A 15,070-nucleotide genomic window follows, 5' to 3' on the forward strand; every position below is an offset into this window, starting at 1 on the left:
GAATCTGATGATTAACATCTTCTAAACAGAAAAAATCAAGTAGAGAGTTACAATATGATATGAGTATAAAAGCTGTCTAATAGGTAAGGTAAGGGGTTTAATATATAAGATACTTTAAGAAATAGAAATAGACATGAACACATGCATGTTAGCTCATTTTCACTGTACGAACTTGTCACCCTTGTCCACCAACCTTACTTAGCCAAAGCTGCTGCCCTCTCTCTATACTCTGGTCCACTTCCTTTGTCAAACTTTTTTCATTCAACTAATTTATACTCCCTCAGCATCATTATACTGTTATATGCCTTTAAATTAACCATATATTATTTGATACAACATGCATCATACATGCTCCCGATTCCCCAGTTTTTAAAAGCTCGACTCACTTAATTACCTTTGCATGAATGGTCTTTCACGTGCAAGTTTATTTGACCATTATTGTCTTAAATTATGTACGTAAGTGAACATAGTACGTATAAAGTTAAAATTATAAAAATATATGTTGAAACAAATCTAACAAGCTAGATCTCACAATCTACTATCTTTCTTTTATATAATTCATAAGAAAGGTCAAATTTATGTTATTTTGATTACATAAATTGTAAATGAGTCAAACTTTGAGGAACAAGCTAATTATATAAAGGATACAAATGTAACAATGTACGTCTACGTGTTAGAGCTCTCTGATTGGATAAAGCATATGTGTAATATTCACATAGTCTCCCTAATTGAATGTAGCCTCTAATTATTATTGATCACAAATAAATTCTTCCACCACCCTTTTTTTTCTTCTATTTTTCAAAAACTAATTAATTCAAATTAATTAATTGGTATTTTTTTTTCTAAAGTTTATGATGTAAAGTACAAAAATATTTTAAAAGTATTGATGTTCTTCGCTATCTATGTATATACCTCATTTGTATAATTTATATTTATATCCGTTTCTACCATCAACACCAAATATTACTCATAGTGTTGTTTCAATAATAATTTGAGGAGATTTTTTTATTTTTAGTTTTTAATTTTTTATTCTTTATTGAAAGGACTCTAAATAGAAATGTGACATTTTCGTGTTCTAAATTGGTAACCACTTACCAACCATACATTGTCCCTCCTACATTAACAAAATTAATTTGAGTTACTTCAAACATTTAGGATGAAGTATGTGTACGATATATTGTCCATAACGAAAATGACCTCACGTAAGTATCTAACACTTACTAGAACTTTACTAAAGTAATTATTAATTATGAATATCCCTACATAACATCTATCCTCTAAGATGTTGAAAGGGTATATGATATGATGGAACTATACTCTTGGTCCAAGGCCATGTTCTTTTGAGCTGCTCTGCTCTGCTTAAATCTGCTTTGCTCTACTATGCTCTGTCCTAATCTACTCTCTACTTAATAATAATAATAATAATTAATATACATCACCTTGCCTGAAAAACTTGTAAGTGAATATAAATATATTCTCTTACAAAATTGTATTACATATTATCTTAATTCTTAAACATAGTTAGATCCCTTCAAAAAAAATAAAAAAAAAACATAGTTAGATAGTATTTTGCGTATATTTTCAATCACTGGTTGATGTATTGATTAATTGACTATTGCTACCACGACTGATGGGTGCTAAAAAATTCAGCCGTCGGCAGCTTAATTAGTAGGACGTTGATTTGTATTTTATCCATTTATAAATATTTTCCAATCCAATTTTGTTGTTACTTTTGAGTATTGATGCAAAGGAGGGAACAGCAAGAACCATCAAGGTGCCCTTCAAAAATGTAATTAATTAAATGAATTAATAAATTAAAGATATATAGCATCAAGGTGATTAGAGAGAAGAACATGTTACATGTAATTGGTGTTAAAGCCAACATGTTCTCTAAATTACATGTGCAAATGTGCATTCATGTCTAAGCTAGCTTAATGGCCGGTGACTGATTATCCAAATTTTAAGTTATAAGTAAATTAATTTAGTGGATTATATATGTGTGACTAATATGTATAGTAAATAACAAGTTTGTTAAATTAATCATTTCATTAGATTCTTACCATATTATTATAACACCCTCATCAATGATCTTTATGAGAATTGGTAATTAGAATCCTCCATTGTTTTATATCAGTTATGATATATGCATGAAACCCTAAATCGAGCTAACTGACTGATCGTGAATATTAAGTTATTTTCTAGAATGAAATGATGAGTAACTTTTTCCGTTTCATACTGATGTAAGCTATAATATAGTGTTTTAAAAAGATATTGCTGTTGTGAATTCATGATAAAATCATGCTTTAATCAATGTTATTAATTCTTAATGTTGCCCTTTTTAAGTTCTTGAGATCGCTCTATGGCTACATATGTCACTAGTTATATATAACTCCATTTAATTTTACTTTCATATTGAAATCATTAATTAAGTGAGATTTGGTTAGTCGATCATGCCCTTTAGTAGCGAGGGAAAGAAGGAATTGAAAGTAGTCTTCACCTCTTAAATATATATCTCGATCATGAGATTTAGGTGCTATTTTTTTCAATGAATGAATCTGAACAAAATTGAAGTGAATTCAACTAAAAAACCAAATTATAAGTCTAAATACTAGGTTGCTATTATATATGTTAATCTAAAGATACGAATCCAGATTATGTACATATACATACTACTCCGCCAATCTCTATACGTCTTTACTAAACATAGTAGCAAGTAGCTACTAGCTTAGCAAGTATCTCTCAAATTCCTATTTCATACTACATGTATCATTTGCACATGTTAAAATGGTGCAAATAAAAAGTTGGATGAAAATGTGCATGATAACATGGCAAAGTTGGTCCATCAATTGGCTAGATACTTCACTTATGAGTAAAGGTTGTAGGTGGTTACGTCGCAAGCAAAAAGATGCTCCAATTAAAGACTCACTTATACTTGTTAGAGAATCAAATAAAATGATGTCAATTAGATATTGTAGAATTAAAACCATACGCACTTCTGAACCATACAACAACTAACCGTTAATTATTTTGACAAAGTACAAATATCAGATGACGTCATAGTTTTATTAATTTATTCGGGATTTTCTCATTTCTCATTCTAGTCCCGCGCTTAATTAGAAAGCATAAATTAAACACAAATATTTATTAACACTTAAGGATCAACAGTTACATAAAAGTTCACCAACTACTATAGAAGAAGAAGATAATCTAAATATGTATAGAATATATAGTTGAACTGTCAGTTGCTACTAGCTAATATATGGATGAATGCCGAAGTGACTTTTGCCATGTGAAGACAGAACCCTCTTCACCGGCTTTATTTGAGCAAAAAGTGCATTATTTTGCTGACACCCATAATTTTTATTTATATATGTAACAAACCCTACAAAATTAATTGTATACACACACAAACTAAATTAAATATCTCAGATAATTTAAACATAGGTATAATTAAATTTAACTAGTAATTTAATAAAGAATTCCAAACAACTTTGAATTACTTGATTAGTTGGTTAGGCTTTAGGAAGCAGGTAAAATAAGCTAGGATTAAAGTCAAATGATTAGTGAGTTTGCATTAATAATAAAGCATGCTCTCGATATATTAAATCATAAGCTTTACTCAACACTTAGATCGACTTGGATGTCTTAGCTGTGGTAGTTGGACTAGATCTTGCTCAACTACATAGTAAAGACCCTGACCAGCAACTAATTTTAGATCTTGTCACATACTCTTGTTCCCTTCTCTTCACATTTTAGTAGTTTTCGAGACTGTCCTGTTTTGAAATTACTATTCTATTTACGTCTACATTTTTAAAATGTCTGGTAAACTTTGTCACTTTCTTTATAATATATATGGAATACATATTGATATTAATATGATGAATATTCCTAACCTTGTTTAACATATATACATAAATAATTAGTTAGTAGTAATATAGAAATATAAATAGAACGATTATGAATTGTATAGAATAATTTTTTAGTTTTTTTGTAAATTCATGGCATATCCATGATCGCATAAATAATTTTAGTGAAAATATAAATTGAGACTTTATCAAACAACATTTACCTTAATTTCTAGGCTAAGCTTGGTTGATATGATCTTTTCACTTACCGCTAAGTACAACTGTTGGAACCCAATGTGTATCACTTGTGAGTGTCCCAAATTGGAGAAAGAGGAGAGGTGGTTCCACTTTATAAGGTAGAGGAGTAACTCATACTATTGCCAATTGGTTTTAGTATGGAAGCTCCAAAGCCTTGTTTGTGGACCTAACTCTCCTCCTCCTTGTTCGGGTTACCCAGGCCCATTTCATATTGTTTCGAAATTTAACATGGTATTAGAGCCCAGGTTTGTTGGGTCGTTTATAACTGGGTATTTGTCAAGCCACTGGTTAAGGGACCTCTATTGGATGTTCATTCCCAAAGAGGATTTATATTGTACCTTCTGGTGTGCTTTAATTCTAAGGACACTCACAAGTGAGGGGGACTACTTTATAATGGTTTTCATGGGATCGGTTAGATTTAATTGGAATCAGCACCATATCTTAATCGAAATTGGTAAAAAGAAAAGGCTGATGAGTTGAGTGACCACTTACATTACAGCTTTTATTTGTGGCAGCATACAATTAAATTTGTACTATATATATAAATGGACAAAGGAAGCAACTATAATTCCACCTTCTCTCTTATATACTCCATTTTAGGTTCTAATTATAATGTTGCATGTGTTTCCCTCTTATGCGTAATAATGGATCATGTTTGAGTGACCTAGCTATTCTCTCGCCAACAATAATTAGAGGAACTAACATTTAAATGCATACTCGTCTGAAAAGTCAATACATGCTCGCAATACAGTTAAGCTAGTTGACATTTTCTCTGTTTTTTTTTATTATTGCAACATGAATAAAGTCAGTATAGCTTTAACTTTATTAATCAGTTTAATTTACAAGTAAGAAGTATTTAAAAAGAACACGTACTAAAGCATTTATATATATATAATTTAATGGGGCAATCCGATATGATCCCTAAGTTGTGCAATGTTGTTGGAGAGGAGGATGGTGGTTTGGGTGAGGAATGAGCACACAATGGCACTAATTAGGCATATATCATGCACTAATTGTAGTGTATAGCCAACTTATGCATGCACTTAATATTAATTAAGAGCATAGTGGTTAATTGCTTGATTTTGAGTTAGTTAATTAAGGAAAATATTCCTTAGATTGTTGCATTCCTTGTCTACAATCATGTGGGCATCAAAGAAGAAAAGTATATAGTATATATGCATAGCTTTCATATATCAATTGGTCCTTTTACTTTGGCAAGGGTTACATTTTCTCAACTAGAAGCAAAGTAAGAGTTCGACCAATTCAAACCCACCAACTTATTTGTGTGAATTATTAACTAATCCACCATTGACTCAACAAAAAATTATAGTATGATAGGATTAATACTAGTTTCCTAATCATGATAAGTTGAGCATCAAGTTTACTCAAATTCTAATCAGCTATTACTCGATCTAGATTCGCATTGTTTTCCCTTATAAAGCAAGATATATACTATATAAGTCTATAACAAAATTGTGACAAATGACTAAATGAGTTACTCTGATCAAGTTATTTGTCCGAGTTAATTATTATTTGTATTGGGTTATATTGAGATTGACATACATTATGATGAGCTATTTGATTCAAGTTTGTTCTAAGTCGATCAATCTAGATTAGATTGTACTCACATACACAATGTTTTGTTTAATTAATTTGGTCATATCACATTAGGTGTATTGTACTAATGTAATTTGTTCATAATTATTATGAGAATATATCAACTTTAGTAAGCTTAGTCATACAATAATGTAGCAATTTTTTTGTTAAAGCCAATGTTCAATTTCAGTAATTGGATGATTTAATTTGTTGGATCATTATCATTACAGTTCGAATTTCGATATTTTGGTTAAAAATTGACAGGACTAGTACATTATGATTGTCTTTGTATGCTTATGATAAATCAGTATCGCCTATATTAACTACTTATATTAGCTCAATAGTTATTCTAAAATTGCATGATAATCAGTAACATATAGCTCATTTTCATCTATGGCAATTATAATCAGTATTATTGCCTATATTAACTTCTTATGTACAAAACTTTCATGTAGATAATCAGTCACCGGATTACGATACATGATCATGCTCATTGTTGTCTTTGAAGTTTGTATACTTGATCGGACAACGCTTATAGTTGTCTTTGTATACATACTTGATCGGACAACATGACTATTGTATGTCTGGATTCACCTATATATCGCCACACCCAAGCTAAGTTTTAAATGTCTCTTATAATCTAACTATTTTTTTTCAAGAACATTAACTATTTGTATAGTTGTATAATTGTTTGTTGCTATGTACATGTACAATACTACAATAATGTTTTGGATATCATATGCAGAACTAGAAATAGGCTTTTTGGGCTCAAATCTTATTACTTGGGTACACTTTATAATCAAGTTTAAGGCATGCATCTTTATCATTAACAAAGAAATGGGTCCAATGTATGGAGCAATCTACATAAATATGGTTTTCGCCTGTTGGTCCACTCATTAAGGGCTGCCAAAAAGTGATATTGTTGGGCTTTAGAACACAAACTCAATAGTCAATACACAATCTATAATAATTAATCTATATCTATACTTTTTTAAAAAAAATGTTTAAGTTTTTATGCATTGCAAATAAATAAATAAAAGTAAGAAAATAAAGTGTTTCATTTCCAATATAATAAATTAGTGTTAAACAAATTAGTGCACATTACATAAATAATAAAATAGTCTTTTCAACTTTTAAACCTAAAATATAACTTAAACCAATATTTTAAAAGTTGTTAAAAAATATATATATATTGATTTTTTTTACTCCCTCCGTGTTTTTTTTATGTGATACATATTCCATTTCCGGCCGTGTTTTTTTAAGTGATACATTTCCTTTTTTGGCAAAACAATACATTAAAAAATTATATCTCTCTCCTCTCATGGTCCCCACCCAAACCCACTACTACTTTTTTTATTATATCTTTCCTCTCACATTCATTACTTTTCAATAAACTAATAACCCCACTATCTTTCTTTAACAATTTTTTAATACTCCACTACCCCACTTACCTCTTATTTTATTTAAGTCAATTAAATTGCCTAAAACTATGTGCCGTTCAATATGTATCACTTAAAAAAACACGGAGGGAGTACAAAAAAAAAATTAAAAATATTATGGACGGTCCGGTGCCCTGCGGCCCGGCAGGCACGTGGGTCATGTGCTCATGTCGTGCCATGAGCTAGGGTATGCTAGATGATGGCCCGACACGGTACGATACGGCACGACATAGAACGGCACGGCACGAGCCACCACCAAACACGACACGCTGCCCACCTCTACTCATATATAATACTTGTAGGTGATTTATACATTACAAAGTACTGTAAATCTATCTATCTATCTATAAATATAACTAAAGTAGCAACCGCTGACATCATATTGTCCATGTGGCGGCTTTATAAGAAAAAATTTCCCGCCGAAATAAAATATGATGTCATTATATTTTTCTTTAGTTTCAAAATTCAAATTTAATTTCATCTCCTTCTAATTTATCTATACACTTATTAATTTATTTTCGGACTATCACCAACTCTCTGTATCTAATGCATCTTTCTCTTATGCTTCATAAAATATACACTCTATGTTTTTTTTTTTATTTATTTATTTATTTTTTATTTTTTTTATTTGAATAGCATATACTCTATGTTTCTTATATGAATACATAAAATATAAACTCTACCTATCAAAAAAAAATTTTAATATCGTGCATCGCACGAGATTAATCTAGTTAAAAAAATATAGTCATACACATATTTATTAGGATTGTCTCAACATAAAACTTTTGAATGTCAATATTTTTTTTTAATTTTTTTTGACGAGAAATGTCAATATTTACTTTATACTTATCACTTTTCTTGTTGGTTGAGTACTTGTTACGGAGTATAAAAGATACTCCGTACGAAGTATGTAGTATTCTACTCCCTCCGTCTACGAAAGAACGACCCATTTGGGTTGATTACGCGGGTAATAAGAAAGTTAAATAAAAATAAGTAAAAGTATATTGGAAAGATAAATAACATGGAGTTTGTAAAAAAATAGAGAGAGAAAGTAATAAAACATGAAAAATCAAATTTTTATATAGGAAAACTATTTTTGCACAAATATTGACGATATTGTTGCAAATTAGTGGGTATTTTAATGCAAATGGGTCATTCTTTTTGGGACTAAAATTAGACCAAATGAGTCGTTCTTTCGGGGACGGAGGTAGTATTACTTATGAGTATTATTCAAAGTTTTGCATTGGCAATTGAACTGAAACAGAATTTATTTATTTATTTTTTTTTTTAGAATAACATGTTTTTATTTGTTGTTGGGTTCACTCTAATGTAAAAAAACAAGGACCCTCAAAAAAAAAAAAAATGTAAAAAAACAAGAAGTCAAAATGAAAAATGACATTGGTAATTCAAACGTTTAATCGAATACTTTTTTTTTTTTTTTTTTTTTTTGACAAGAACGTTTAATCGAATACTTGTATTTATCTAGATTCAGTGGTTCACTGATTCTTATAAGTACTAACTAATGTAGAATTTCTTAATCTAAATTAACTTTATTATTCCATAATCACCCTTTGTTTGTTCGACTCATCATTACATAAATCCTCTCCTTCCCTTTTGAGATCTACAGTTCCTCCATTATTCCTTTCTTCTAAAACCCCATTTTTCATTTCTCAAAATTTGGAAAATAAAAATGAATGAACCAATTAATCAAGCATCATATACTAACAATCCCTATTTTCCTGCACAATCTTTGACCCCTTCAATCCAAAACCCTTCATTTTCATACCCTCAATTTCAATCTCTTCCTTCTAATTCTTCTGGGTTCACCCCATTTCCGGGTTTTGGGCAATACCCATCAAATTTTCCGGGTTTTGGAGCTCAACCCGTTAATTATTCGGACCCTTCTGCTTCTTCTGCTAATTGGGTTGTCAAACAATCTGCCCCTGTTAAATATTCTCCAGTATGTTATTCTTTTCTCTGGAAAATGGGTAGTTGAAAATCTGAAATTTTATTTGCTGTTTTGAGTGTAATTTTATGTAAAATGTAGGATTGTTGATTGAATTTATGCTTTCTTGAAAATGTGTAGTTGTTGAAGTTTCATTTGCTGTTTTGAGTGTGATTTTGTGTTGAGTGTGTGTTTGTTGATTGAATTTATGTTTTCTTGATAATGGGTAGTTGTTGAAAATTTTTATGCTATTTTTGAGTGTGATTTTATGTTGAATGTATGGTTTTTGATTGAATTTATGTTTACATGATGACAAGTTTTAATTTTAGGAACAAATGATGTGTAGTAGTAGGAATTTGTATATTAGAAGCATTAATAACAATTATCAATATGTGATTTTGTCATAAATTTAGTGATTATGCATTATAAAGTCTTGTTAGAATTTGTGATTTTGGTTGAATTTATGTTTGCTTGTTGACAGGTTTTTGAAAAAACTGGTATGTGAGTAGTAGGGATTTGTATATTAGAAGCATCAATAACAATGATCAATGTGTGATTTTGTCATAAGTTTAGTAATTATGCATTATAAAGTCTTGTTAAATTTGTAATTTTGGTTGAATATATGTTTGCTTGTTGACAAGTTTTTTTGGAAAAACTATGTGTAGTAGTATGGATTTGTATACAAGAAGCATCAATAGCATTGATTGACAAATGATTTTGTCGTAAATTTGGCAATTATTATTGTTTTGAGAAATGCATTTATAATTTTAATTCAAGCTGTAGGGTTAGGTATAGCAAAACCCTTAATTTTGACCTCAACGCAAGATATTGTGTGACGTACAATGTGAATTTGATGTCCAAATAAATGTATACGTGTACTTGATGATCAATGTGCATTAAAAGAACTATAAAACTAGTTTTTGGATTGTGTTTTAATGTAAGAACAATAGAAGGAATCTTTAGATTTGTCTAGTTATTATGGGGTGCTAATGATTTTGTTGTTTACAGTGCTAAGGGATAGTGTTGTTGGGTGTGCGTTCTTGTTATTCATCTTTACTTGTGAAGAAGTTGTAAGTTATGTGATTAATCTGATATGTGATTGAATTGAGTGTGATTTCTAGAAATTTACTCTTGGATGTTATTAATCTGCAGGCTATTCAACCGTTAAGGAACGAAGCCAATGCTTCATTAAGTCATGACCCCCCACCGAACTACAACTTAATACATCAAATCTCGTCTATTAACGCTCCTAAGAAAAAGAAAAAACTAAAGGGACCTAAGTTGATTCCTAAAATACTCCCAACAAGCCAAAGGGTTCGATGCCAACTTTGTGATATTGAGTGCAACAATGTTCAAATGTATGAAAAACACTTATCTGGAAAAAAGCATGAAAAAGGTCTCTTGAAACTTTATGCTCCTGCTTTACAGTCTGCAACTATGCAGACAAGCCAGACATCTCAGTCTAGTCAAGTCACTGCTCCTGGTGCACAAAGCATGCAAGTAGCCAAAAGTAAGCCTGCTAATTTGGAGGTCAAGAAGCAAAAGCTTATGGAAGGTGGAGCTACAGTTCAGTCTGTGAGGGTATGCGCAATATGCAATGTAGCATGTAATGGGGACGTAGCATTCAATGATCATCTTGCTGGGAAGAAGCATGCTACTCAGGTAATTTTCTTTGAACATTACTCCCGCTATCAATTTTCCATGGCTACGTTTGGTTTTTGTGTGGGTATTAAGAAAAACACTCTAGGAGTATGTAATCAATCAATCAATTAAATGGAAATAAATTTGCAAGACACAATAAGTGTATCTTTTCTCATTATAATATTTGCTTTCTGGATAAATTTTTAATATGTATCTTCTCTCATTATAAATTTTGTGTTCTGGATAATTTTTTTTTAATATCTTAACATTTTAATGTGTCTTGCTTCTTGTGCTTCGTGTTTGAACTCATGTAGTTTTGATTTGGGCCTCTTAATATGGTTGTAGACTTGTAGATATTACTTCTAGAGTTCTAGTATGATTTTAAAAAAGGAAATCTGAATTTTGGAGCCTTCTGTTATTATTGACTTTTGTTTGGTTATAGTTATGTCTTGTAACTACCTTTTTTGTGAATAGCATTTAATCTAAGTCTCTTAGGTATTTTGGAGTTAAATCTGCATGCAAAATTAGAATTTCAGCCCGTTCCCTATCTTTGTTAGATTCAGAAGGGTTTATTTATTTATTTATTTATTTTTATTTTTGTTTGGGGGGGGGGGGGGAGGGAAAGGGTTGTTTGGGTATGCTTTAATTGTCACCCATTGGTCATTTATACATACTTTTAATGTATACAGTAATAATAGGTAACTTGGAAGCTATGCTTGGACTTGGGTGTAAGGATCAAAATTGAGTCTAAGAGTCGGACACAACAAAATTTTACCCTTGAAAATTTAGTTGATCTAGCTCACATAATTTTTTAGTATACAATAATACGGAGTAATATGGAGTGGGTTACTTGGAAGTTATTCTTGTACTTGGGATCAAAATTGAGTGTATGGGTCTAGTCTAAGAGTTGGACACAGGAAAATTATATTTTTGAATATGCAGGTTACACTTTCTAAGTTACAAGTCTTAAGGTTACAAAGTGACTTTATCTTGCTATATAGGCATTCATAGTTTTGTCAAAAGTGAATTATTAATATCCATTTACAAGCATTTTAACAAGGAAGTACTTCCTATTGTCATTCTCTTAGATAGCTATTCCATAGTATTAGTTCAGGAAAAAACCAAGGTATTAATTCAGTTGCAACATCATTACATGAGCCAACACATGCCTAGTAAATCCTTTCAATAACATGGTTTTGAATTGGTGATTTTATTATTTTTTTTTCCAAGAAATCGGCTGCAGCTGGCCTTTGCTTTCATAAAATTCTCTTTTCCATTCACTCCTTGCTATGTGCAGTATAATACTAAGGATCATGGTTTCTCATTAATTTTAAATTCACTAGTTCATAGAGCTGAATTATGTGGTTACCACACAGTGCCGTAATTGAAAATAGGGGTTCCGGTTTTTATCCTTGTGTCACCGCATGCTAACATGTGATTAACGACTTGCTAACTTATGATGGTAGGTATTGTTACTTCAGTCCCTTTTCTTTATTGTTATATTACTATTGATTTGCTTTTTTTTTTTTTTATTTTAAGGTGATTTCATTCTGCACAATCTTCACTTTAATCTTCAAAGGGTTTTGGTGGTTGTTTTTTTGCTTTTGAGAAGTTTAAGAATGTACTAATTCTTCTTATGATTTTTTTAGTTGGTTTCAAGGCTCAATGTAAACTTGTTTTAATCTACTACCTTCTACCAACTATGCTTTGTTAGTTGTTACTGTGTGTGTACAGTCTAAGCTTGGTATGAAAATTCTATTTGGATAATTTGTTTTCATCCATGTATCAGCTCTAACTTCCGGTGATGTTGCATCAGGAACGTGCCAGCGCAATTGTGTTAATTTCAAACCCTGCGTCAGTGAGTACCACAGAAACCACCCAACATGACCTGTCCAAGAAAAGGAAAATTGATGAACCTGCTCCAGCGTGGTGTGATGTTTGTAAAATCAGCTGCACAAGCAATGATGGTCTTAATATGCACTTAGTAGGAAAGAAACACCAAAAGAACCTACGAAAGCTCCAGAACCCAAATATCAATCCCATTACTCCTGTTTCAACTGCTGCACCACTGCCGTCTGAAAATCCAACCACAGCTGCTGCCAAAATGACTGTGTCCAAACCACAGCAGGTGAAGAAGAAAGGTCTGTCTATAGAGACTAAGAAGCGAAATATTCTAGAATGTGGTGCAGCTGCTAATGCTGTGAGAACATGTACTATATGCGGTGTGGTTTGTAACAGTGAGATGGTGTTCAATTCTCATCTTGCTGGCCAAAAGCACATGGCTATGGTGAAACAGGCTGAAGCTGCAAAGGCGATTAGTGGTCTACAAGCTGTCTACCCTGTAACATGAAATGTTGTAACATCACTTCAATTTGGAACTCTCTGACTCTCTGTCCTTGTGAACTTGTACATATTAATCACCTTTTCTTTGAAAGGTACCTTTGGAGAATGAAAAAAAAGGAGTTTTATGAGAAGTAACTTTGTTTCCTAACTTCATCTACTCATTTACTTTTGTTTTATTTATAAAAGAAAATACAGAGTACATTATTATGTGAGCTACTGTTAGATTTGGTTTCTTTAAACATATTAAATTTTACAAAATTTATAAAGACCATGAAGTTACTCCTGCTAGCATCCTTGTGGATATTGGGCATATAGGCACATAGCTGATCAGAAGAATTTTGCTTGTGGGAGGATGAAAGAGATTCGCAAAGACCTCTTCCAAGTTTTCTTAGGTCGACCCTTACAAAGAAGCAATGTTTGGTAAATTTGACTGCTGATGGGAAAAATATTACAAACTCAGAAAAGTATATTGGCAAATTTCTTGACTGACTTCCAGACTTCTCCTCTGAACCAAATAAGTGGAATATTCAAACTATCTTCTCATAATGAACCATTGTGATACCCAGTCAAGTAATTTCCAATGTTATTTATTTATTTTTTTATCCAACATGTGTCTGCTAGTACATATATTTTTGGTTTTTGGTTTATGTTTTATTGCAAGTGATGAATGATTCCTTTTGTTCCTCATTAGGTCAATTATGTTGGAAAAGCTGCGAATGTATATGGGGATGGTTATAAGCTCAATGGAAGTGCCTATGTCATTTCGAAATATATCAGTAATACATGGCTGTGGGACTGTGTACGAGTGAGTGGTGGTGCTTATGGAGGCTTTTGTGACATTGATACTCATTCAGGTCACTAGTATATCCTGTGAGCTTGAGTAACATCTATAAGTTTTAGGTTCTTGCTGTTTTCACTTCTTACATCTGTCATGTTCCCAGGGGTTTTCACATATTGTCCTATCGAGATCCAAATTTGTTAAAAACACTCGAAGTTTATGATGGAACGGGTAATTTCCTCCGTGGGTTGGAATTAGATAATGAAGCTCTTGCCAAGGAAATTATTGGTACCATTGGCGATGTACTTATATCAATTACCTGATGCCAAAGGTTATAGCAGGTAATGTCCAATTCTTTGAAGTATATTAAATTGTAAAATGAGGTGGTCAGTATCATGGCTGCGTTTGAAGACTGGATAAGTCAGTTTGAAGTTATTTGCCACTTAGAAGCTCCTTGCATTAAAAAAACTAATTTGGCTATTCTTGTTTCGAACATGAGTTATCCAGTTGGAACACACAGATGTATTCTTGAGGAATACAGTTATACTCTAAACTGCTGCACCCTGTCTTTTTCATTTGTTTTTCTGTTTTTATGGCTTTTTAAAATTAATTGCGGCATCTATGCCAATAATGGGGCAGTTTGGGGATAGTTTTAATTGTCACTGCTTAAGTTGTCACTTGAGGTCAAATATTAGTTTTTTGTTTGGTAAGTTGTAATTCTGGTAGACTTTGAGAAAAACATTTAGGTATGACCTGTGTCTTGTGAGATGCTTTATCTTTTTGAATATTGTACAAGGAAGACTCCTGTAAGGCATGATGCAGCGCTCAACAACCAAATTTACCAGGTAGGGGAGGACTTAGAAGATTGGCACGAGCTCATTTGTGGGGGTCATGAATGCAGGAAAGATACAGTCAAAGTCATGGGGAGTTGGAAGAGTGGGAACATAGGACACATGACACACTCTCAGGGACCATCAAGGAAGAGCTTAACACCATTTGGCAAGGAAAGGAACGAACGAGCAAGTGCACAAGCTGAGATTAGAACACGATTACAGCTCTGCACAGAGCAATTCAAGAAGCCCTGAAGAGGAAGCTGCTCCACATAGCGACATAGATATCTCCACACACGACAAGAGGTTGCATGGGTGGCTTACAGAGGAATAGGAAGGGCCTGTGAATTGCAAGAGCATGATACAAAGGGTCAAGTGTCAACTGCAAATGATGC

General features: G+C 32.1%; 1 protein-coding gene across 1 annotated transcript; it reads left to right on the forward strand.

The window, feature by feature from the left end:
* Nucleotides 1-8,681: 8,681 nt before the first annotated feature.
* On the forward strand, nucleotides 8,682-13,271 carry LOC145598581 (uncharacterized). The gene is made up of 3 exons (XM_081654951.1): nucleotides 8,682-9,098; nucleotides 10,236-10,745; nucleotides 12,541-13,271. The coding sequence occupies exons 1-3, from the start codon at nucleotides 8,829-8,831 to the stop codon at nucleotides 13,072-13,074; spliced, it is 1,314 nt and encodes a 437-aa protein (XP_081511077.1). The 5' UTR covers nucleotides 8,682-8,828; the 3' UTR covers nucleotides 13,075-13,271.
* The last annotated feature ends 1,799 nt before the right edge of the window (nucleotides 13,272-15,070 follow it).

This window comes from Chenopodium album, chromosome 20 (genome assembly GCF_948465745.1).
Source record: "Chenopodium album chromosome 20, dcCheAlbu1.1, whole genome shotgun sequence".
NCBI classification, from domain to species: Eukaryota; Viridiplantae; Streptophyta; class Magnoliopsida; order Caryophyllales; family Amaranthaceae; genus Chenopodium; species Chenopodium album.